The sequence below is a fragment of the Columba livia genome, chromosome 31 (assembly GCF_036013475.1).
Source record: "Columba livia isolate bColLiv1 breed racing homer chromosome 31, bColLiv1.pat.W.v2, whole genome shotgun sequence".
Classification (NCBI taxonomy): domain Eukaryota; kingdom Metazoa; phylum Chordata; class Aves; order Columbiformes; family Columbidae; genus Columba; species Columba livia.
Window position 1 is genome coordinate 68,083 of NC_088632.1, and position 22,237 is coordinate 90,319.

The window sequence follows — 22,237 nt, forward strand, 5'->3', positions numbered from 1 at the left end:
CCCATGTCCCCAAGGTTGTCCCCATGGATGTCCCCATGACCCCAAGGTTGTCCCCATATCCCCATGGCCACCCCAAGCTTGTCCCCATGTCCCCTAATTTGTCCCCAGGGTTGTCCCCGTGTCCCCCACAAGCTCGTCCACATGCCCCCAGAGTTGTCCCCATGTCCCCGAGTTTGTCCCCATGTCCCCAAGGTTGGCCCCATGGATGTCCCCATGTCCCCAAGGTTGACCCCATATCCCCATGGCCACCCCAAGCTTGTCCCCATAGACATCCCAAACTTGTCCCCATGTCCCCACAGACATCCCAAACGTGTCCCCATGTCCCTATGGACACCCCAAGTTTGTCCCCATGTCCCCACAGACATCCCAAACTTGTCCCCATGTCCCTATGGACACCCCAAGTTTGTCCCCATGGATGTCCCCATGTCCCTATGGACACCCCAAACTTGTCCCCATGTCCCTATGGACACCCCAAACTTGTCCCCATGTCCCTATGGACACCCCAAGCTTGTCCCTATAGCTGTCCCCATGTCCCCATAGACATCCCAAACTTGTCCCCATGTCCCTATGGACACCCCAAACTTGTCCCCATGTCCCTATGGACACCCCAAGTTTGTCCCCATGGATGTCCCCAAGTCCCCAAGCAACCCCAGGACACCCGGTTGGCGCCTCTTGAGCGTTTATTGGCTGCAGGGGTTAGGGGGGGGATACGAAGGTCCCGTTTTGTCCCCAACGTCCCCGCGGTGTCACTTGTAGAACTCGTGCTCCTGCTCGTCCTTCTTGATGACCGTCTTGTAGGCCTTCTCAAAGTCCTTGGCCAGCACGATGTAGCGGTTCTCGCGCACCGCCAGCATCCCGCCCTGGGGACGGGGCCACCGTGTCACCTTGGTCACCCCCTGGCACCCCCAGCGCCCTGGGGTGTCACCGGTGTCACCCACAGGCACTTCAACCAAGAGTCTTGGGTTGGGCCACCAGGTCTACCCTGTTCAACCCATTACACTGGGGACAGCTGATTGTGTCACCTCTGTCACCTCCTGTCACCACGACCACCTGGGGACAGGTCACTCTGTCACCTTGGCCACCCCCGGTCACCCCCCGGCACCCCCAGCGCCCTGGGGTGTCACCGGTGTCACCCACAGGCACTCCAACCAAGAGTCTTGGGTTGGGCCACCAGGTCTACCCAGTTAAATCCATTACTGGGGACAGCTGATGGTGTCACCTCTGTCACCTCCTGTCACCACCACCACCTGGGGACAGGTCACTCTGTCACCTTGGCCACCCCCGGTCACCCCCTGGCACCCCCAGCGCCCTGGGGTGTCACCGGTGTCACCCACAGGCACTTCAACCAAGAGTCTTGGGTTGGGCCACCAGGTCTACCCACGTCAAGCCAGGTGATTGTGAGCATTGGGGACAGACCACATTGTCACCTCTGCCACCTTGGGGACAGGTGACTGTGTCACCTTAGGCACCCCCGGTCACCCCCTGCACCCTGTAATGTCATTTGTGTCACCTCCAACCAGCTCAAGCAAGACCTTGTGTTGGGCCACCAGGTCTACCCAGGTCAATTCATGATACTGGGGACAGGTCACAGCATCATCTCTGTCACCTCCTGTCACCACCACCACTTGGGGACAGGTCACCCTGTCACCTTGGTCACCCCTGGTCAGCTCCTGGCACCCCCAGCACCCTGGGGTGTCACCCACAGGCACGTCAACCAAGAGTCTTGTGTTGGGCCACCAGGTCTACCCAGTTAAATCCATTACTGGAGACAGCTGATGGTGTCACCTCTGCCACCTCCTGTCACCACCACCACCTGGGGACAGGTCACCCTGTCACCTTGGTCACCCCCTGGCACCCCCAGCGCCCTGGGGTGTCACCGGTGTCACCCACAGGCACTTCAACCAAGAGTCTTGGGTTGGGCCACCAGGTCTACCCTGTTCAACCCATTACTGGGGACAGCTGATGGTGTCACCTCTGTGACCTCCTGTCACCACCACCACCTGGGGACAGGTCACTCTGTCACCTTGGTCACCCCCGGTCACCCCCTGGCACCCCCAGCGCCCTGGGGTGTCACCGGTGTCACCCACAGGCACTTCAACCAAGAGTCTTGGGTTGGGCCACCAGGTCTACCCATGTCAAGCCAGATGCAGTCAACGTGAGCATTGGGGACAGACCACATTGTCACCTCTGCCACCTTGGGGACAGGTGACTGTGTCACCTTAGGCACCCCCGGTCACCCCCTGCACCCTGTAATGTCATTTGTGTCACCTCCAACCAGCTCAAGCAAGACCTTGTGTTGGGCCACCAGGTCTACCCAGGTCAATTCATTATACTGGGGACAGGTCACAGCATCATCTCTGTCACCTCCTGTCACCACCACCACTTGGGGACAGGTCACCCTGTCACCTTGGTCACCCCTGGTCAGCTCCTGGCACCCCCAGCACCCTGGGGTGTCACCCACAGGCACGTCAACCAAGAGTCTTGGGTTGGGCCACCAGGTCTACCCACGTCAAGCCAGGTGATTGTGAGCATTGGGGACAGACCACATTGTCACCTCTGCCACCTTGGGGACAGGTGACTGTGTCACCTTAGGCACCCCTGGTCACGTCCTGGCACCCCCAGCACCCTGGGGTGTCACGAGTGTCACCCACAGGCACCTGAAGCAAGACCTTGTGTTGGGCCACCAGGTCTACCCAGTTCAATCCATTATACTGGGGACAGGTCATAGCATCATCTCTGTCACCTCCTGTCACCACCACCACCTTGGGGACAGGTGACTGTGTCCCCTCCATCATCCTTGGTCACCCCCACAACTCTGGGGCCAGGCTGTGGTGTCACCTAGGTCACCTCAAGCAACACCTTGTGTTGGGCCACCAGGTCTACCCATGTCAATCCATTACACTGGGGACAGGCGATGGTGTCACCTCTGTCACCCCCACCACCACCCTGAGGACAAACCCCCGTGTCCCCTGCACCCCACATCCCCAGGGTGTCCCCATGTGTCCCCAAGTGTCACCCACCTCTTGGCAGATGGAGTTGATGTCGGCCCCCGAGATCTTGTCCGGACGCGCCACATCTTGGGGACGGGTCAAGGAAACGTCCCCTCTGGGTGTCACCTCCCCCCGCTTTGTCCCCTCCTTGGTGTCACCTCCCTGTCCCCGCCACCCTCGGGTTGGCCCCTTGTGTCCCCATGGGGTCCCCAATGGCCCGAACACTCCCTGATGTCCCCATGGGCTCCTGATGTCCCCATGGGGTCCGCAAGACTCTCTATTGTCCCCATGGCATCTTGATGTCCCCATGGGGTCCTCAATGTCCCCATTGGGTCTTTGATGTCCCCATGGGGTCTCTGATGTCCCCATGGGGTCCTTGAAGTCTCCATCGGGTCCCCAACACTCCCTGATGTCCCCACAGCAACTTGATGTCCCTATGGGGTCCCTGATGTCCCCATTGGGTCTTGGATGTCCCCATGGGGTCCCCAACACTCCCTGATGTCCCCATGGGGTCCTTGATGTCCCCATGGGGTCCTCAACACTCCCTATTGTCCCCATGGCATCTTGATGTCCCCATGGGCTCCTCAATGTCCCCATGGGGTCCCCAACACTCCCTGATGTCCCCATGGCATCTTGATGTCCCCATGGGGTCCTCAATGTCCCCATGGGATCCCCAACACTCCCTATTGTCCCCATGGCATCTTGATGTCCCCATGGGGTCCTCAATGTCCCCAACATCTCCCTATGCTCCCTGATGTCCCCATGGGGTCCTTGATGTCCCCATTGGGTCTTGGATGTTCCCATGGGGTCCCCAAGACTCCCTATTGTCCCCATGGCATCTTGATGTCCCCATGGGGTTCTCAATGTCCCCATGGGGTCCTCAATGTCCCCATGGGGTCCCCAACACTCCCTATTGTCCCCATGGCATCTTGATGTCCCCATGGGCTCCTCAATGTCCCCATGGGGTCCCCAACACTCCCTATTGTCCCCATGGCATCTTGATGTCCCCATGGGCTCTTTGATGTCCCCAACATCTCCCTATGCTCCCTGATGTCCCCATGGGGTCCTTGATGTCCCTATGGGGTCCTTGATGTCCCCATGGGGTCCCCAACACTCCCTGATGTCCCCATGGCATCTCGATGTCCCCATGGGGTCCCCAACACTCCCTGATGTCCCCATGGCATCTCAATGTCCCCATGGGGTCCCCAACACCCCCTGATGTCCCCATGGGGTCCCCAACACTCCCTATTGTCTCCATGACATCTTGATGTCCCCATGGGCTCTTTGATGTCCCCAACATCTCCCTATGCTCCCTGATGTCCCCATGGGGTCCTTGATGTCCCCATGGGGTCCTCAATGACCCCATGAGGTCCCGAACACTCCCTGATGTCCCCATGGCATCTTGATGTCCCCATGGGCTCCTCAATGTCCCCATGGGGTCCTCAATGTCCCCATGGGGTCCCCAACACTCCCTATTGTCCCCATGGGCTCCTCAATGACCCCATGGGGTCCCCAACACCCCCTGATGTCCCCATGGGGTCCCCAACACTCCCTGATGTCCCCATGGGGTCCTCAATGACCCCATGGGGTCCCCAACACCCCCTGATGTCCCCAGGTGTCCCCAGGGATACAATCCTCCAGGTCGACCTCCTCGGAGAGGTTCATCTTGCCGGTGATGGTGGAGAAGATGAGGCGCTTCTGGCGCCGGTCGGGCAGCGGGAACTCGATCTTGCGGTCCAGGCGGCCGGGACGGAGCAGAGCGGGGTCCAGCGTGTCCGCCCGGTTGGTGGCCATGATCACCTGGGGGGGACACGGGGGTCACCGGCACCATAGGAGACCCATGGGACCTCCCAGAGGCCATGGGAGCCCCATAGAAGTCAAGGGAGCCCCATAGAAGTCAAGGGAGCCCCATAGAAGTCAAGGGAGCCCCATAGGAGTCAAGGGACCAACCAAGAACCTTGAGGTGCCACCAGCACCCTGAGGACAGGGGGGGACATGTGGATGTCACCATCTCCATGGGGGACCCATGGGACCTCCTGGAGTCCATAAGACCTCAATAGAAGTCAAGGGAGCTCCATAGAAGTCAAGGGACCTCCATAGAAGTCAAGGGACCTCCATAGAAGTCAAGGGACCTCCATAGAAGTCAAGGGACCTCCATAGAAGTCAAGGGACCTCCATAGAAGTCAAGGGAGCAACCACGAACCTTGAGGAACCCAAGACCACCTTGAGGTGCCACCAGCACCCTGGTGGGGACACGGGGGTCACCGGCACCATAGGAGACCCATGGGACCTCCCAGAGGCCACGGGAGCCCCATAGAAGTCAAGGGAGCCCCATAGAAGTCAAGGGAGCCCCATAGAAGTCAAGGGACCAACCAAGAACCTTGAGGTGCCACCAGCACCCTGGGGGGGACACGGGGGTCACCAGCACCATAGGAGACCCATGGGACCTCCCAGAGGCCATGGGAGCCCCATAGAAGTCAAGGGAGCCCCATAGAAGTCAAGGGAGCCCCACAGAAGTCAAGGGAGCCCCATAAGAGTCAAGGGAGCCCCACAGAAGTCAAGGGAGCCCCATAGAAGTCAAGGGACCCACCAAGAACCTTGAGGTGCCACCAGCACCCTGGGGGGGACACGGGGGTCACCAGCACCATAGGAGACCCATGGGACCTCCCAGAGGCCATGGGACCTCAACAGAAGTCAAGGGAGCCCCATAGAAGTCAAGGGAACTCCATAGAAGTCAAGGGAACTCCATAGAAGTCAAGGGAACTCCATAGAAGTCAAGGGAGCTCCATAGAAGTCAAGGGAGCTCCATAGAAGCCAAGGGAGCAACCACGAACCTTGAGGAACCCAAGACCACCTTGAGGTGCCACCAGCACCCTGGGGGGGACACGGGGATCACCGGCACCATAGGAGACCCATGGGACCTCCCAGAGGCCACGGGAGCCCCATAGAAGTCAAGGGAGCCCCATAAGAGTCAAGGGAGCCCCATAGGAGTCAAGGGAGCTCCATAGGACTCAAGGGACCAACCAAGAACCTTGAGGTGCCACCAGCACCCTGGGGACAGGGGGGGACATGTGGGTGTCACCATCTCCATGGGGGACCCATGGGACCTCCTGGAGTCCATAAGACCTCAATAGAAGTCAAGGGAGCTCCATAGAAGTCAAGGGAGCTCCATAGAAGCCAAGGGAGCAACCACGAACCTTGAGGAACCCAAGACCACCTTGAGGTGCCACCAGCACCCTGGGGGGGACACGGGGATCACCGGCACCATAGGAGACCCATGGGACCTCCCAGAGGCCACGGGAGCCCCATAGAAGTCAAGGGAGCCCCATAGAAGTCAAGGGAGCCCCATAGGAGTCAAGGGAGCCCCATAGGAGTCAAGGGAGCCCCATAGAAGTCAAGGGAGCCCCATAGAAGTCAAGGGAGCCCCATAGGAGTCAAGGGACCAACCAAGAACCTTGAGGTGCCACCAGCACCCTGGGGGGGACACGGGGGTCACCAGCACCATAGGAGACCCATGGGACCTCCCAGAGGCCATGGGAGCCCCATAGAAGTCAAGGGAGCCCCATAGGAGTCAAGGGAGCTCCATAGAAGTCAAGGGAGCCCCATAGAAGTCAAGGGAGCCCCATAGAAGTCAAGGGAGCCCCATAGAAGTCAAGGGAGCCCCATAGAAGTCAAGGGAGCCCCATAAGAGTCAAGGGAGCCCCATAAGAGTCAAGGGAGCCCCATAGAAGTCAAGGGAGCCCCATAGAAGTCAAGGGACCTCCATAGGACTCAAGGGACCCACCAAGAACCTTGAGGTGCCACCAGCACCCTGGGGGGGACACGGGGGTCACCAGCACCATAGGAGACCCATGGGACCTCCCAGAGGCCATGGGAGCCCCATAGAAGTCAAGGGAGCCCCATAAGAGTCAAGGGAGCTCCATAGAAGTCAAGGGACCCACCAAGAACCTTGAGGTGCCACCAGCACCCTGGTGGGGACACGGGGGTCACCGGCACCATAGGAGACCCATGGGACCTCCCAGAGGCCATGGGAGCCCCATAGAAGTCAAGGGAGCCCCATAAGAGTCAAGGGAGCTCCATAGAAGTCAAGGGACCCACCAAGAACCTTGAGGTGCCACCAGCACCCTGGTGGGGACACGGGGGTCACCGGCACCATAGGAGACCCATGGGACCTCCCAGAGGCCATGGGAGCCCCATAGAAGTCAAGGGAGCTCCATAGAAGTCAAGGGAGCTCCATAGAAGTCAAGGGAGCCCCATAGAAGTCAAGGGAGCTCCATAGAAGTCAAGGGAGCTCCATAGAAGTCAAGGGAGCTCCATAGGACTCAAGGGACCCACCAAGAACCTTGAGGTGCCACCAGCACCCTGGGGGGGACACGGGGGTCACCAGCACCATAGGAGACCCATGGGACCTCCCAGAGGCCATGGGAGCCCCATAGAAGTCAAGGGAGCCCCATAAGAGTCAAGGAAGCCCCATAAGAGTCAAGGGAGCCCCATAAGAGTCAAGGGAGCCCCATAAGAGTCAAGGGAGCCCCATAAGAGTCAAGGGAGCCCCATAGAAGTCAAGGGAGCCCCATAGAAGTCAAGGGACCCACCAAGAACCTTGAGGTGCCACCAGCACCCTGGGGGGGACACGGGGGTCACCAGCACCATAGGAGACCCATGGGACCTCCCAGAGGCCATGGGACCTCAACAGAAGTCAAGGGAGCTCAATAGAAGTCAAGGGAGCTCCATAGAAGTCAAGGGAGCTCCATAGAAACCAAGGGAGCAACCACGAACCTTGAGGAACCCAAGACCACCTTGAGGTGCCACCAGCACCCTGGGGGGGACACGGGGATCACCGGCACCATAGGAGACCCATGGGACCTCCCAGAGGCCATGGGAGCCCCATAGAAGTCAAGGGAGCCCCATAAGAGTCAAGGGAGCCCCATAGGAGTCAAGGGAGCCCCATAGGAGTCAAGGGACCAACCAAGAACCTTGAGGTGCCACCAGCACCCTGGGGGGGACACGGAGGTCACCAGCACCATAGGAGACCCATGGGACCTCCCAGAGGCCATAGGACCTCAACAGAAGTCAAGGGAGCTCCATAGAAGTCAAGGGAACTCCATAGAAGTCAAGGGAACTCCATAGGACTCAAGAGACCCACCAGCACCTTGAGGTGCCACCAGCACCCTGGGGGGGACACGGGGGTCACCGGCACCATAGGAGACCCATGGGACCTCCCAGAGGCCATGGGACCTCAACAGAAGTCAAGGGAACTCCATAGGAGTCAAGGGAGCCCCATAGAAGTCAAGGGAGCCCCATAGGAGTCAAGGGAGCCCCATAGGAGTCAAGGGAGCCCCATAGGAGTCAAGGGAGCTCCATAGGAGTCAAGGGAGCCCCATAGAAGTCAAGGGAGCCCCATAGGAGTCAAGGGAGCCCCATAAGAGTCAAGGGAGCCCCATAGGAGTCAAGGGAGCCCCATAGGAGTCAAGGGACCTCCATAGGACTCAAGGGACCCACCAAGAACCTTGAGGTGCCACCAGCACCCTGGGGACAGGGGGGGACATGTGGGTGTCACCATCTCCATGGGGGACCCATGGGACCTCCTGGAGTCCATAAGACCTCAATAGAAGTCAAGGGAGCCCCATAGAAGTCAAGGGAGCAACCACAAACCTTGAGGAACCCAAGACCACCTTGAGGTGCCACCAGCACCCTGGGGGGGACACGGGGGTCACCAGCACCATAGGAGACCCATGGGACCTCCCAGAGGCCATGGGAGCCCCATAGAAGTCAAGGGAGCCCCATAGAAGTCAAGGGAGCCCCATAGGAGTCAAGGGACCAACCAAGAACCTTGAGGTGCCACCAGCACCCTGGGGGGGACACGGGGGTCACCAGCACCATAGGAGACCCATGGGACCTCCCAGAGGCCATGGGAGCCCCATAGAAGTCAAGGGAGCCCCATAGGAGTCAAGGGAGCTCCATAGAAGTCAAGGGAGCCCCATAGGAGTCAAGGGAGCCCCATAGGAGTCAAGGGAGCCCCATAGGAGTCAAGGGAGCCCCATAGGAGTCAAGGGAGCCCCATAGAAGTCAAGGGAGCTCCATAGAAGTCAAGGGAGCCCCATAGAAGTCAAGGGACCTCCATAGGACTCAAGGGACCCACCAAGAACCTTGAGGTGCCACCAGCACCCTGGGGGGGACACGGGGGTCACCAGCACCATAGGAGACCCATGGGACCTCCCAGAGGCCATGGGAGCCCCATAGAAGTCAAGGGAGCCCCATAGAAGTCAAGGGAGCTCCATAGAAGCCAAGGGAGCAACCACGAACCTTGAGGAACCCAAGACCACCTTGAGGTGCCACCAGCACCCTGGGGGGGACACGGGGATCACCAGCACCATAGGAGACCCATGGGACCTCCCAGAGGCCATGGGAGCCCCATAGAAGTCAAGGGAGCCCCATAGAAGTCAAGGGAGCCCCATAGAAGTCAAGGGAGCTCCATAGAAGTCAAGGGACCAACCAAGAACCTTGAGGTGCCACCAGCACCCTGGGGACAGGGGGGGACACGTGGGTGTCACCGTCACCATGGGGGACCCATGGGACCTCCTGGAGTCCATAAGACCTCAATAGAAGTCAAGGGAGCTCCATAGAAGTCAAGGGACCCACCAAGAACCTTGAGGTGCCACCAGCACCCTGGGGACAGGGGGGGACATGTGGGTGTCACCATCTCCATGGGGGACCCATGGGACCTCCCAGAGGCCATAGGACCTCAATAGAAGTCAAGGGAGCTGCATAGAAGTCAAGGGACCTCCATAGAAGTCAAGGGAGCAACCACGAACCTTGAGGAACCCAAGACCACCTTGAGGTGCCACCAGCACCCTGGTGGGGACACGGGGGTCACCGGCACCATAGGAGACCCATGGGACCTCCCAGAGGCCATGGGACCTCAACAGAAGTCAAGGGAGCTCCATAGAAGTCAAGGGAGCTCCATAGAAGTCAAGGGACCCACCAAGAACCTTGAGGTGCCACCAGCACCCTGGGGACAGGGGGGACATGTGGGTGTCACCATCTCCATGGGGGACCCATGGGACCTCCTGGAGTCCATAAGACCTCAATAGAAGTCAAGGGAGCTCCATAGAAGTCAAGGGAGCAACCACAAACCTTGAGGAACCCAAGACCACCTTGAGGTGCCACCAGCACCCTGGGGGGGACACGGGGGTCACCAGCACCATAGGAGACCCATGGGACCTCCCAGAGGCCATGGGAGCCCCATAGAAGTCAAGGGAGCCCCATAGGACTCAAGGGACCAACCAAGAACCTTGAGGTGCCACCAGCACCCTGGGGACAGGGGGGGACATGTGGGTGTCACCATCTCCATGGGGGACCCATGGGACCTCCCAGAGGCCATAAGACCTCAATAGAAGTCAAGGGAGCTCCATAGAAGTCAAGGGAGCTCCATAGAAGTCACGGGAGCAACCACGAACCTTGAGGAACCCAAGACCACCTTGAGGTGCCACCAGCACCCTGGGGGGGACACGGGGGTCACCGGCACCATAGGAGACCCATGGGACCTCCCAGAGGCCATGGGACCTCAACAGAAGTCAAGGGAGCCCCATAGGAGTCAAGGGAACTCCATAGAAGTCAAGGGACCCACCAGCACCTTGAGGTGCCACCAGCACCCTGGGGACAGGGGGGGACACGTGGGTGTCACCGTCACCATGGGGGACCCATGGGACCTCCTGGAGTCCATAAGACCTCCATAGAAGTCAAGGGAGCCCCATAGGAGTCAAGGGACCAACCAAGAACCTTGAGGAACCCAAGACCACCTTGAGGTGCCACCAGCACCCTGGGGGGGACATGGGGGTCACCGTCACCATAGGGGACCCATGGGACCTCCACAGCACCCAAGGAACCCCCCAAACCCTCAAGGGTCCCACGAGCACCCACAGGACCCAACCAGCACCCTTGGGTGTCCTCAGAACCTCAATGAACCCACCAGCACCCCAAGGTCCCTCCCAGCACCCCAAGGTCCCCCCCAGCACCCATGGGGCTCCCCAGCACCCACAGGACCCCCCAGCACCCACAGGACCCCCCAGCACCCATGGGTGCCCACCTTGACGTTGACGTTCTGGTCAAATCCGTCCATCTGGTTGAGAAGCTCCAAGAGGATCCGTTGGACCTCCCGGTCAGCTGTGGGGCAGGAGAGGGGACATGGGCGGGGGGTGACACCCATGGGACCCCCCGACAGCACCCACCACCCACCCAAGGGTCCCCAACCCAACCGTGATCTTCTCCAATGGGTTCTTGACCCCAACCCAAGGGCCTAGAGCCACCACCGTGTCCCCAACCCAACCGTGATCATCTCCAATGGGTCCTTGACCCCATCCCATGGTCTTGGGGACATCAAGGTGTCCCCAGCCCAACCATGATCATCTCCAATGGGTTCCTGTCCCCAACCATGATGTTCTCCAATGGGTTCTTGACCCCAACCCAAGGGCCTAGAGCCACCAAGGTGTCCCCAACCCAACCATGATCATCTCCAATGGGTTCTTGACCCCATCTCATGGTCTTGGGGACATCAAGGTGTCCCCAACCCAACCGTGATCATCTCCAATGGGTTCCTGACCCCATCCCATGGTCTTGGGGACATCAAGGTGTCCCCAGCCCAACCATGATCATCTCCAATGGGTTCCTGTCCCCAACCATGATGTTCTCCAATGGGTTCTTGACCCCAACCCAAGGGCCTAGAGCCACCAAGGTGTCCCCAACCCAACCATGATCATCTCCAATGGGTTCTTGACCCCATCTCATGGTCTTGGGGACATCAAGGTGTCCCCAACCCAACCGTGATCATCTCCAATGGGTTCCTGACCCCATCCCATGGTCTTGGGGACATCAAGGTGTCCCCAACCCAACCATGATCATCTCCAATGGGTTCTTGACCCCAACCCAAGGGCCTAGAGCCACCACCGTGTCCCCAACCCAACCGTGATCATCTCCAATGGGTTCTTGACCCCATCCCATGGTCTTGGGGACATCAAGGTGTCCCCAGCCCAACCATGATCATCTCCAATGGGTTCCTGTCCCCAACCATGATGTTCTCCAATGGGTTCTTGACCCCAACCCAAGGGCCTAGAGCCACCAAGGTGTCCCCAACCCAACCGTGATCATCTCCAATGGGTTCTTGACCCCATCTCATGGTCTTGGGGACATCAAGGTGTCCCCAACCCAACCATGATCATCTCCAATGGGTTCTTGACCCCATCTCATGGTCTTGGGGACATCAAGGTGTCCCCAACCCAACCGTGAGGTTCTCCAATGGGTTCTTGACCCCAAACCCAACCATGATGTTCTCCAATGGGTCCTTGACCCCATCTCATGGTCTTGGGGACATCAAGGTGTCCCCAACCCAACCGTGATCATCTCCAATGGGTTCCTGACTCCATCTCATGGTCTTGGGGACACCAAGGTGTCCCCAACCCAACCATGATCATCTCCAATGGGTTCTTGACCCCAACCCAAGGGCCTAGAGCCACCAAGGTGTCCCCAACCCAACCGTGATCATCTCCAATGGGTTCTTGACCCCATCTCATGGTCTTGGGGACATCAAGGTGTCCCAAACCCAACCATGAGGTTCTCCAATGGGTCCTTGACCCCAACCCCAGCCCAACCATCATCATCTCCAATGGGTCCTTGACCCCATCCCATGGTCTTGTGGACATCAAGGGGTCCCCAACCCAACCGTGATCATCTCCAATGGGTTCCTGACCCCATCCCATGGTCTTGTGGACACCAAGGTGTCCCCAACCCAACTGTGATCATCTCCAATGGGTTCTTGACCCCAACCATGATCTTCTCCAATGGGTTCTTGACCCCCAACCAACGGCCTAGAGCCACCAAGGTGTCCCCAACCCAACCATGATCATCTCCAATGGGTTCTTGACCCCATCTCATGGTCTTGGGGACATCAAGGTGTCCCCAACCCAACCGTGATCATCTCCAATGGGTTCTTGACCCCATCCCATGGTCTTGTGGACATCAAGGTGTCCCCAACCCAACTGTGATCATCTCCAATGGGTTCTTGACCCCAACCCAAGGGCCTAGAGCCACCAAGGTGTCCCCAACCAAACCGTGATCATCTCCAATGGGTTCCTGACCCCATCTCATGGTCTTGGGGACATCAAGGTGTCCCCAACCCAACCATGGTCATCTCCAATGGGTTCTTGACCCCAACCCAAGGGCCTAGAGCCACCAAGGTGTCCCCAACCCAACCGTGATCATCTCCAATGGGTTCCTGACCCCAACCATGATCATCTCCAATGGGTTCTTGACCCCAACCCAAGGTCTTGGGGACATCAAGGTGTCTCCAACCGAACTGTGATCATCTCCAATGGGTTCTTGACCCCATCTCATGGTCTTGGGGACATCAAGGTGTCCCAAACCCAACCGTGATCATCTCCAATGGGTCCTTGACCCCATCTCATGGTCTTGGGGACATCAAGGTGTCCCCAACCCAACCATGATCATCTCCAATGGGTTCCTGACCCCATCTCATGGTCTTGGGGACATCAAGGTGTCTCCAACCCAACCGTGATCATCTCCAATGGGTTCCTGACCCCAACCATGATCATCTCCAATGGGTTCTTGACCCCAACCCAAGGGCCTAGAGCCACCAAGGTGTCCCCAACCCAACCATGATCATCTCCAATGGGTTCTTGACCCCATCCCATGGTCTTGGGGACATCAAGGTGTCCCCAGCCCAACCGTGATCATCTCCAATGGGTTCTTGAACCCCAACCCAAGGGCCTAGAGCCACCAAGGTGTCCCCAACCCAACCGTGAGGTTCTCCAATGGGTTCTTGACCCCAAACCCAACCATGATGTTCTCCAATGGGTTCCTGACCCCCACCCATGTTCTCCCATAGGTCCCCGACCCCCACCCATGGGACCCCGCGCCCCTCACCCCCGGTCTGGGCGTCGAAGCGCTTGGTGGCGATGGCGTCGATCTCGTCGATGAAGATGATGGCGGGCGCGTTCTCCTTGGCCAATCGGAACACATCCCTCACCATGCGGGGCCCCTCCCCCAGGTACTTCTGCACGAACTCCGAACCCACCACCCGGATGAAGGCAGCTGGATGGGGGGGGGGACACCCATGGGTGGGCTTGGGGGGGCCTTGGGTGCAGCCCCAGGAACCCACCAGCACCCTTGGGTGGCCTTGGGACAATGAGGGTCCCCCCAGAACATCAAGGGGCCCACCAGGACCCCAAGGACCCAAGACCACCCTTGGGTGTCCTCAGAACCTCAAGGGACACACCAGCACCCATGGGACCCCCACAATACCCATGGGACCCAACCAGCACCCATGGGACCCCCCCAATACCCATGGGACCCAACCAGCACCCATGGGGCCCCCACAGCACCCAAAGAACCCACCAGGTCCCCAAGGGACCCACCAGCACCCATGGGACCCCCACAGCAACCATGGGACCCACCAGGTCCACAAGGACCCAACCAGCACCCTTGGGTGTCTTCAGAACCTCAAGAGTCCCACCAGCACCCATGGGACCCCCATAGCACCCATGGGACCCACCAAGTCCCCAAGGACCCAACCAGCACCCTTGGGTGTTCTCAGAACCTCAAGGGACCCATCAGCACCCATGGGACCCACCATAGCACCCATGGGACCCACCAGGTCCCCAAGGACCCAACCAGCACCCATGGGACCCCCATAGCACCCATGGGACCCACCAGGTCCCCAAGGACCCAACCAGCACCCATGGGACCCCCATAGCACCCATGGGACCCCCATAGCACCCATGGGACCCACCAGCACCCATGGGACCCACCAGCACCCATGGGACCCACCATAGCACCCATGGGACACCCACAGCACCCAAAGAACCCACCAAGTCCCCAAGGACCCAACCAGCACCCTTGGGTGTCTTCAGAACCTCAAGAGTCCCACCAGCACCCATGGGACCCCCATAGCACCCATGGGACCCCCATAGCACCCATGGGATCCAGCAGGTCCCCAAGGACCCAAACAGCACCCATGGGACTCACCAGCACCCACGGGACTCACCAGGTCCTCATGGGCCCCACCAGCACCCATGGGACCCCCATAGCACCCATGGGACCCACCATAGCACCCATGGGATCCACCAGGTCCCCAAGGACCCAACCAGCACCCATGGGACCCCCATAGCACCCATGGGACCCACCAGGTCCCCAAGGAACCAAACAGCACCCATGGGACTCACCAGGTCCTCATGGGCCCCACCAGCACCCATGGGACCCCCATAGCACCCATGGGACCCCCACAGCTCCCCAAGGAACCAACCAGCACCCATGGGACCCCCATAGCACCCATGGGACCCCCATAGCACCCATGGGATCCAGCAGGTCCCCAAGGACCCAACCAGCACCCATGGGACCCAACCAGCACCCATGGGACCCCCACAGCTCCCCAAGGAACCAACCAGCACCCAAGGGACCCCCATAGCACCCATGGGACCCACCAGGTCCCCAAGGACCCAACCAGCACCCATGGGACCCCCACAACACCCATGGGACCCACTAGGTCCCAATGGGACCCCCATAGCACCCATGGGACCCACCACCACCCTGAGGTCCCAGCCACCTCCCCAATGTCCCCCCACCACCCTGAGGTCCCCCCAGCACCCATGGGTGCCCACCTGTGGTGTGATGCGCCACGGCCTTGGCCAACATGGTCTTCCCGCATCCCGGGGGCCCGTACATGAGGACGCCACGCGGGGGGTCGATGCCGATCTGGGGGTGACACCCATGGGTGACGTCCCCCGAGGTCCCGCCCACCCACCCCCCACCCATGGGTGTCACCGTCACCCACCTGTTTGTAGAGCTCGAAGTGGGTGAGGGGCAGCTCGACGGCCTCGCGAACCTCCTGCTTCTGGATGTCCATCCCGCCGATGTCCGCGTACATCACGTCCGGCTTCTGGTCTGCAACGGGGGCACCCATGGGTGCTCGGGACCACCCATGGGTGCTCAAGGGCCCACGGGTCGCCTGGGACCTTCTCCAACCACAGGAGGTCACCTGGGACCTTCTATGGATGATCGTTGGGTGGCTCCAAGGTTGGAGACCCAACAACGTTGACCAATGACCAAGGATGGAGACCCAGCACCCATGGGTGCTCGTGACCACCCATGGGTGCCCAAGAGCCCACGGGTCACCTGGGACCTTCTCCAACCACAGGAGGTCCCTTGGGACCTTCTCCAGGTGACACTTGGGTGGCTCCAAGGTTGGAGACCCAACAACGTTGGCCAACAACCAAGGATGGAGACCCAGCACCCATGGGTGCTCATGACCACCCATGAGTGCTCAAGGGCCCACAGGTCACCTGCAACCTTCTCCAACCACAGGAGGTCCCTTGGGACCTTCTATGGATGATGGTTGGGTGGCTCCAAGGTTGGAGACCCAACAACGTTGACCAATGACCAAGGATGGAGACCCAGCACCCATGGGTGCTCATGACCACCCATGGGTGCCCAAGAGCCCACGGGTCACCTGGGACCTTCTCCAACCACAGGAGGTCACCTGGGACCTTCTATGGATGATCGTTGGGTGGCTCCAAGGTTGGAGACCCAACAACGTTGGCCAACGACCAAGGATGGAGACCCAGCACCCATGGGTGCTCGTGACCACCCATGGGTGCCCAAGAGCCCACGGGTCACGTGGGACCTTCTCCAACCACAGGAGGTCACCTGGGACCTTCTCCAGGTGACACTTGAGTGGCTCCAAGGTTGGAGACCCAACAACGTTGGCCAAGGATGGAGACCCACCCATGGGTGCTCAGGACCACCCATGGGTGCTCAAGGGCCCACGGGTCACGTGGGACCTTCTCCAACCACAGGAGGTCACCTGGGACCTTCTATGGATGATGGTTGGGTGGCTCCAAGGATGGAGACCCAACAACGTTGGCCAACGACCAAGGATGGAGACCCAGCACCCATGGGTGCTCATGACCACCCATGGGTGCTCAAGGGCCCACGGGTCACCTGGGACCTTCTCCAACCACAGGAGGTCCCTTGGGACCTTCTCCAGGTGACACTTGGGTGGCTCCAAGGATGGAGACCCAACAACCTTGGCCAAGGATGGAGACCCAGCACCCATGGGTGCTCAGGACCACCCATGGGTGCCCAAGAGCCCACGGGTCACCTGGGACCTTCTCCAACCACAGGAGGTCACCTGGGACCTTCTCCAGGTGACACTTGGGTGGCTCCAAGGTTGGAGACCCAACAACGTTGACCAATGACCAAGAATGGAGACCCAGCACCCATGGGTGCTCGGGACCACCCATGGGTGCCCAAGAGCCCACAGGTCACCTGGGACCTTCTCCAACCACAGGAGGTCCCTTGGGACCTTCTATGGATGATGGTTGGGTGTCTCCAAGGATGGAGACCCAACAACGTTGACCAATGACCAAGGATGGAGACCCAGCACCATTGACCAATGACCAAGGATGGAGATCCACCACCATTGGCCAATGACCAAGGATGGAGATCCACCACCATTGGCCAATGACCAAGGATGAAGATCCACCACCATTGGCCAACGACCAAGGATGAAGATCCACCACCATTGGCCAACGACCAAGGATGAAGATCCACCACCATTGGCCAACGACCAAGGATGAAGATCCACCACCATTGGCCAATAACCAAGGATGAAGATCCACCACCATTGGCCAATAACCAAGGATGAAGATCCATCACCATTGGCCAATAACCAAGGATGGAGATCCATCACCATTGGCCAATAACCAAGGATGAAGACCCACCACCATTGGCCAATAACCAAGGATGAAGACCCACCACCATTGGCCAACAACCAAGGTTGGAGATCCACCACCATTGACCAATGACCAAGGATGGAGATCCACCACCATTGGCCAACAACCAAGGTTGGAGATCCACCACCATTGACCAATGACCAAGGATGGAGATCCACCACCATTGGCCAATAACGAAAGTTGGAGATCCACCACCATTGCCCAACGGCCCTTGAGGTCCCGTTGGTGGCCCCGGTGACCCGTTGGTGGCCCCGGTGACCCGTTGGTGGCCCCGGTGACCCACCTGAGGTGAGCATCATGATGCTGCTGTCGGCCTCGGGGGGCAGCACGTCCACCAGCGCGTTGCTGTGCTTGTGCAGGGCCACCGAGGCGTTGGGCTTCAGCAGCTCCCGGTCGATGGTGCTCAGGATGCGCACGTAGTAGTTGGAACCTGCCCCGGGGTCAAGGTCAACGTGGTGACCATGGGGGACCCTCAGTGGGGTGGGGTCGGGGGGGATCTGGGCGGGAAATGGGGCCCAGAACCTTCTCCCATGTCCATAACTACGTCCCCACCAACCAGAACCTTCTCCCGTGTCCATAACTATGTCCCCACCACCCAGAACCTTCTCCCACGTCCATAACTATGTACCCACCACCCAGAACCTTGTCGTGTGTCCATAACCACGTACCCACCACCAAGAACCTTCTCCCCCACCCAGAACCTTCTTCTACATTCATAACTATGTACCCACCACCCAGAACCTTCTACCCCACCCAGAACCTTCTCCCATGTCCATAACCACGTCCCCACCACCCAGAACCTTCTCCTATACCCATAAACATGTACCCACCACCCAGAACCTTCTCCCATGTCCATAACCACGTCCCCACCACCCAGAACCTTCTCCCGTGTCCATAACCATGTCCCCACCACCCAGAACCTTCTACCCCACCCAGAACCTTCTCCCATGTCCATAACCACGTCCCCACCACCCAGAACCTTCTCCCATGTCCATAACCACGTCCCCACCACCCAGAACCTCCTCCCGGGTCCCCGTTGTCCCCTGACCGGTGGTGGAGCCCACGATGGCCGTGTTCTGGTCCACGGCCTCCAGGAACTGCCCGATGACCAGCGGGATGCTCTGGATCCTCTTCACCTCCTCCTGGGCGTGCAGGAACTCCTTCTTGAGGTTCTTCTGCTCGTCCTTGATGTACTCCTCCTGCACCTCCAGGAACTCCAGCTCCTGCTGCAGCTTCTGGGGACAACGGGCACCAGGGACCTTCCGGAACCTTCTCCGGCCCGGCCCACCGCCCCCGAGCTCCATCTGCTACGTGGAGCTTCTCAACCTCAACGTTCTCCAACCTGGACCTTCTCAATCTCAACGTTCTCCAACCTGGACCTTCTCAATGTTCTGCAACCTGGACCTTCTCAATGTTCTCCAACCTGGACCTTCTCAACCTCAACGTTCTCCAACCTGGACCTTCTCAATCTCAACGTTCTCCAACCTGGACCTTCTCAACCTCAACGTTCTCCAACCTGGACCTTCTCAATCTCAACGTTCTCCAACCTGGACCTTCTCAACCTTCTCCAACCTGGACCTTCTCAACCTCAATGTTCTCCAACCTGGACCTTCTCAACGTTCTCCAACCTGGACCTTCTCAACGTTCTCCAACCTGGACCTTCTCAACCTTCTCCAACCTGGACCTTCTCAACCTCAATGTTCTCCAACCTGGACCTTCTCAACCTTCTCCAACCTGGACCTTCTCAACCTTCTCCAACCTGGACCTTCTCAACCTCAACGTTCTCCAACCTGGACCTTCTCAACCTCAACGTTCTCCAACCTGGACCTTCTCAACGTTCTCCAACCTGGACCTTCTCAACGTTCTCCAACCTGGACCTTCTCAATGTTCTCCAACCTGGACCTTCTCAACGTTCTCCAACCTGGACCTTCTCAATGTTCTCCAAGCTGGACCTTCTCAACCTCAATGTTCTCCAACCTGGACCTTCTCAATGTTCTCCAACCTGGACCTTCTCAATGTTCTCCAACCTGGACCTTCTCAATGTTCTCCAACCTGGACCTTCTCAATGTTCTCCAACCTGGACCTTCTCAACCCCCATGTTCTCCAACCTGGACCTTCTCAACGTTCTCCAACCTGGACCTTCTCAACCCCAACGTTCTCCAACCTGGACCTTCTCAACGTTCTCCAACCTGGACCTTCTCAACGTTCTCCAACCTGGACCTTCTCAACCTCAACGTTCTCCAACCTGGACCTTCTCAACGTTCTCCAACCTGGACCTTCTCAACGTTCTCCAACCTGGACCTTCTCAACCTCAACGTTCTCCAACCTGGACCTTCTCAACGTTCTCCAACCTGGACCTTCTCAACGTTCTCCAACCTGGACCTTCTCAATGTTCTGCAACCTGGACCTTCTCAACCTCAACGTTCTCCAACCTGGACCTTCTCAATGTTCTCCAAGTTGGACCTTCTCAACTTCCACCTCCCACCCCTTGGACCTTCTGAAGCTCCATATCCCCTTGTCCCCCTGTCCCATTGTCCCCATGTCCCCCTGTCCCATTGTCCCCATGTCCCCCTGTCCCCATGTCCCATGTCCCCCTGTCCCCCTGTCCCGTGTCCCCTCACCTTGTACCGACTGTAAAGATCCTCCAGGTCCTCGGGTTCGGGCACCAGGAACGGCAGCGCCGGGGGGGGGGCGGGGAGCGGCCAGAGCCGGGGGGTCCTCCTGGGAAACGGGGGGACCCAGGAGTTCGGGAGGGACCCAGGAGTGCCCCAGGGACCCAGGAGTGCCCCAGGGACCCAGGAGTTCGGGAGGGACCCAGGAGTTCGGGAGGGACCCAGGAGTTCGGGAGGGGACCCAGGAGTTCGGGAGGGGACCCAGGAGTTCGGGAGGGGACCCAGGAGTGCGGGGGGGACCCAGGAGTTCGGGAGGGACCCAGGAGTGCCCCAAGGGACCCAGGAGTGCCCCAAGGGACCCAGGAGTTCGGGAGGGACCCAGGAGTTCGGGAGGGACCCAGGAGTTCGGGAGGGATCCAGGAGTTCGGGAGGGGACCCAGGAGTTCGGGAGGGACCCAGGAGTTCGGGAGGGGACCCAGGAGTTCGGGAGGGGACCCAGGAGTTCGGGAGGGGACCCAGGAGTTCGGGAGGGACCCAGGAGTTCGGGAGGGACCCAGGAGTGCAGGAGGGACCCAGGAGTTCGGGAGGGACCCAGGAGTTCGGGAGGGACCCAGGAGTTCGGGAGGGACCCAGGAGTTCGGGAGGGGACCCAGGAGTTCGGGAGGGGACCCAGGAGTTCGGGAGGGGACCCAGGAGTTCGGGAGAGGACCCAGGAGTGCCCCAGGGACCCAGGAGTGCCCCAGGGACCCAGGAGTGCCCCAGGGACCCAGGAGTTCGGGGGGGGGGACCCAGGAGTTCGGGGGGGGGGACCCAGGAGTTCGGGGGGGGGGACCCAGGAGTTCGGGGGGGGGGGACCCAGGAGTTCGGGGGGGGGACCCAGGAGTTCGGGAGAGGACCCAGGAGTGCCCCAGGGACCCAGGAGTTCGGGGAGGGACCCAGGAGTTCGGGAGGAACCCAGACGTTCGGGATGGGGGGGGGGGGTGGACCCAGGCGTCCGGGCGAACACCCATTGTTCTCATTGGGAGGGCCCCCCCCCACTTCCCAAACCCCCCCCGCCCATCTCACCCCCGCCCCCCGCTAGGAGGGTCTCCCCCCACCCCCCGTGTTCCCCCCCACGTTTGTGGGAACCCCAAAAACCCCCAAAATGGCCCCAAAATCCCATCCCCCCCCCCCCAACCTGCGTTTTCTCGCCCAGCAGCCCCAGCTCCTCCATGGTGACTGCGCGGCCGCGGGGGCTGACGGGAAACGGGCGGACCCCGACCGGAACCCCGCCCGCCAACACCGGAAGCGGCCGCGCGGGGCATCATGGGAGTTGTAGTTCTTTGCTCTCCCGGCCCCCCCCACGTCCGCCATGTTGAATCGGTTCGTTAATTAATTCGGGGGGTTTTAATTGTTAATTGAGCTGCGGGGTGTTAATGAGTGGGGGTGGGGGGGGCTGGGTGGTCGGTGTGGTGATGCGGGGGGACCTGGGGGGGGGTTGGGGGGACCCAGGAGGTTGGGGAGGGACCCAGGAGTGCGGGAGGGACCCAGGAGTGCGGGGGCGGACCCAGGAGTGCCCCAGGGACCCAGGAGTGCCCCAGGGACCCAGGAGTTCGGGGGTGGACCCAGGAGTTCGGTGGAGGGCCCAGAAGTTCAGGAGGGACCCAGGAGTTCGGGGGGGAACTAAAAAGTGGGGGGCGGAACTAAAGTTCGGGGTCGCGGGGGCAGAGGTGGGGAGGTTTAGGAGTGGCACCGAGGCGCCTGAGGGGACCGGAAGTGATGTGACACCGAGGCAAATGGGGCGGAAACGGGCGGTTCGGGGCTCCCAGTTCAGATTTTGTTCATCCCGTTCGTT

At 59.8% G+C, this 22,237-nt stretch overlaps 1 protein-coding gene across 1 annotated transcript; it reads right to left on the reverse strand.

Annotated features, from left to right (window-relative positions):
• Positions 1-662: 662 nt before the first annotated feature.
• PSMC4 (proteasome 26S subunit, ATPase 4) lies at positions 663-21,631 on the reverse strand. The gene is given in 12 exon segments (XM_065043988.1): positions 663-860; positions 3,021-3,076; positions 4,622-4,790; positions 11,077-11,153; positions 13,926-14,093; positions 15,659-15,752; positions 15,832-15,941; positions 18,075-18,221; positions 18,840-19,026; positions 20,413-20,469; positions 20,471-20,512; positions 21,581-21,631. Coding segments are annotated over 12 exon segments (1,257 nt in total). The 5' UTR covers positions 21,617-21,631; the 3' UTR covers positions 663-746.
• Positions 21,632-22,237: the final 606 nt, after the last annotated feature.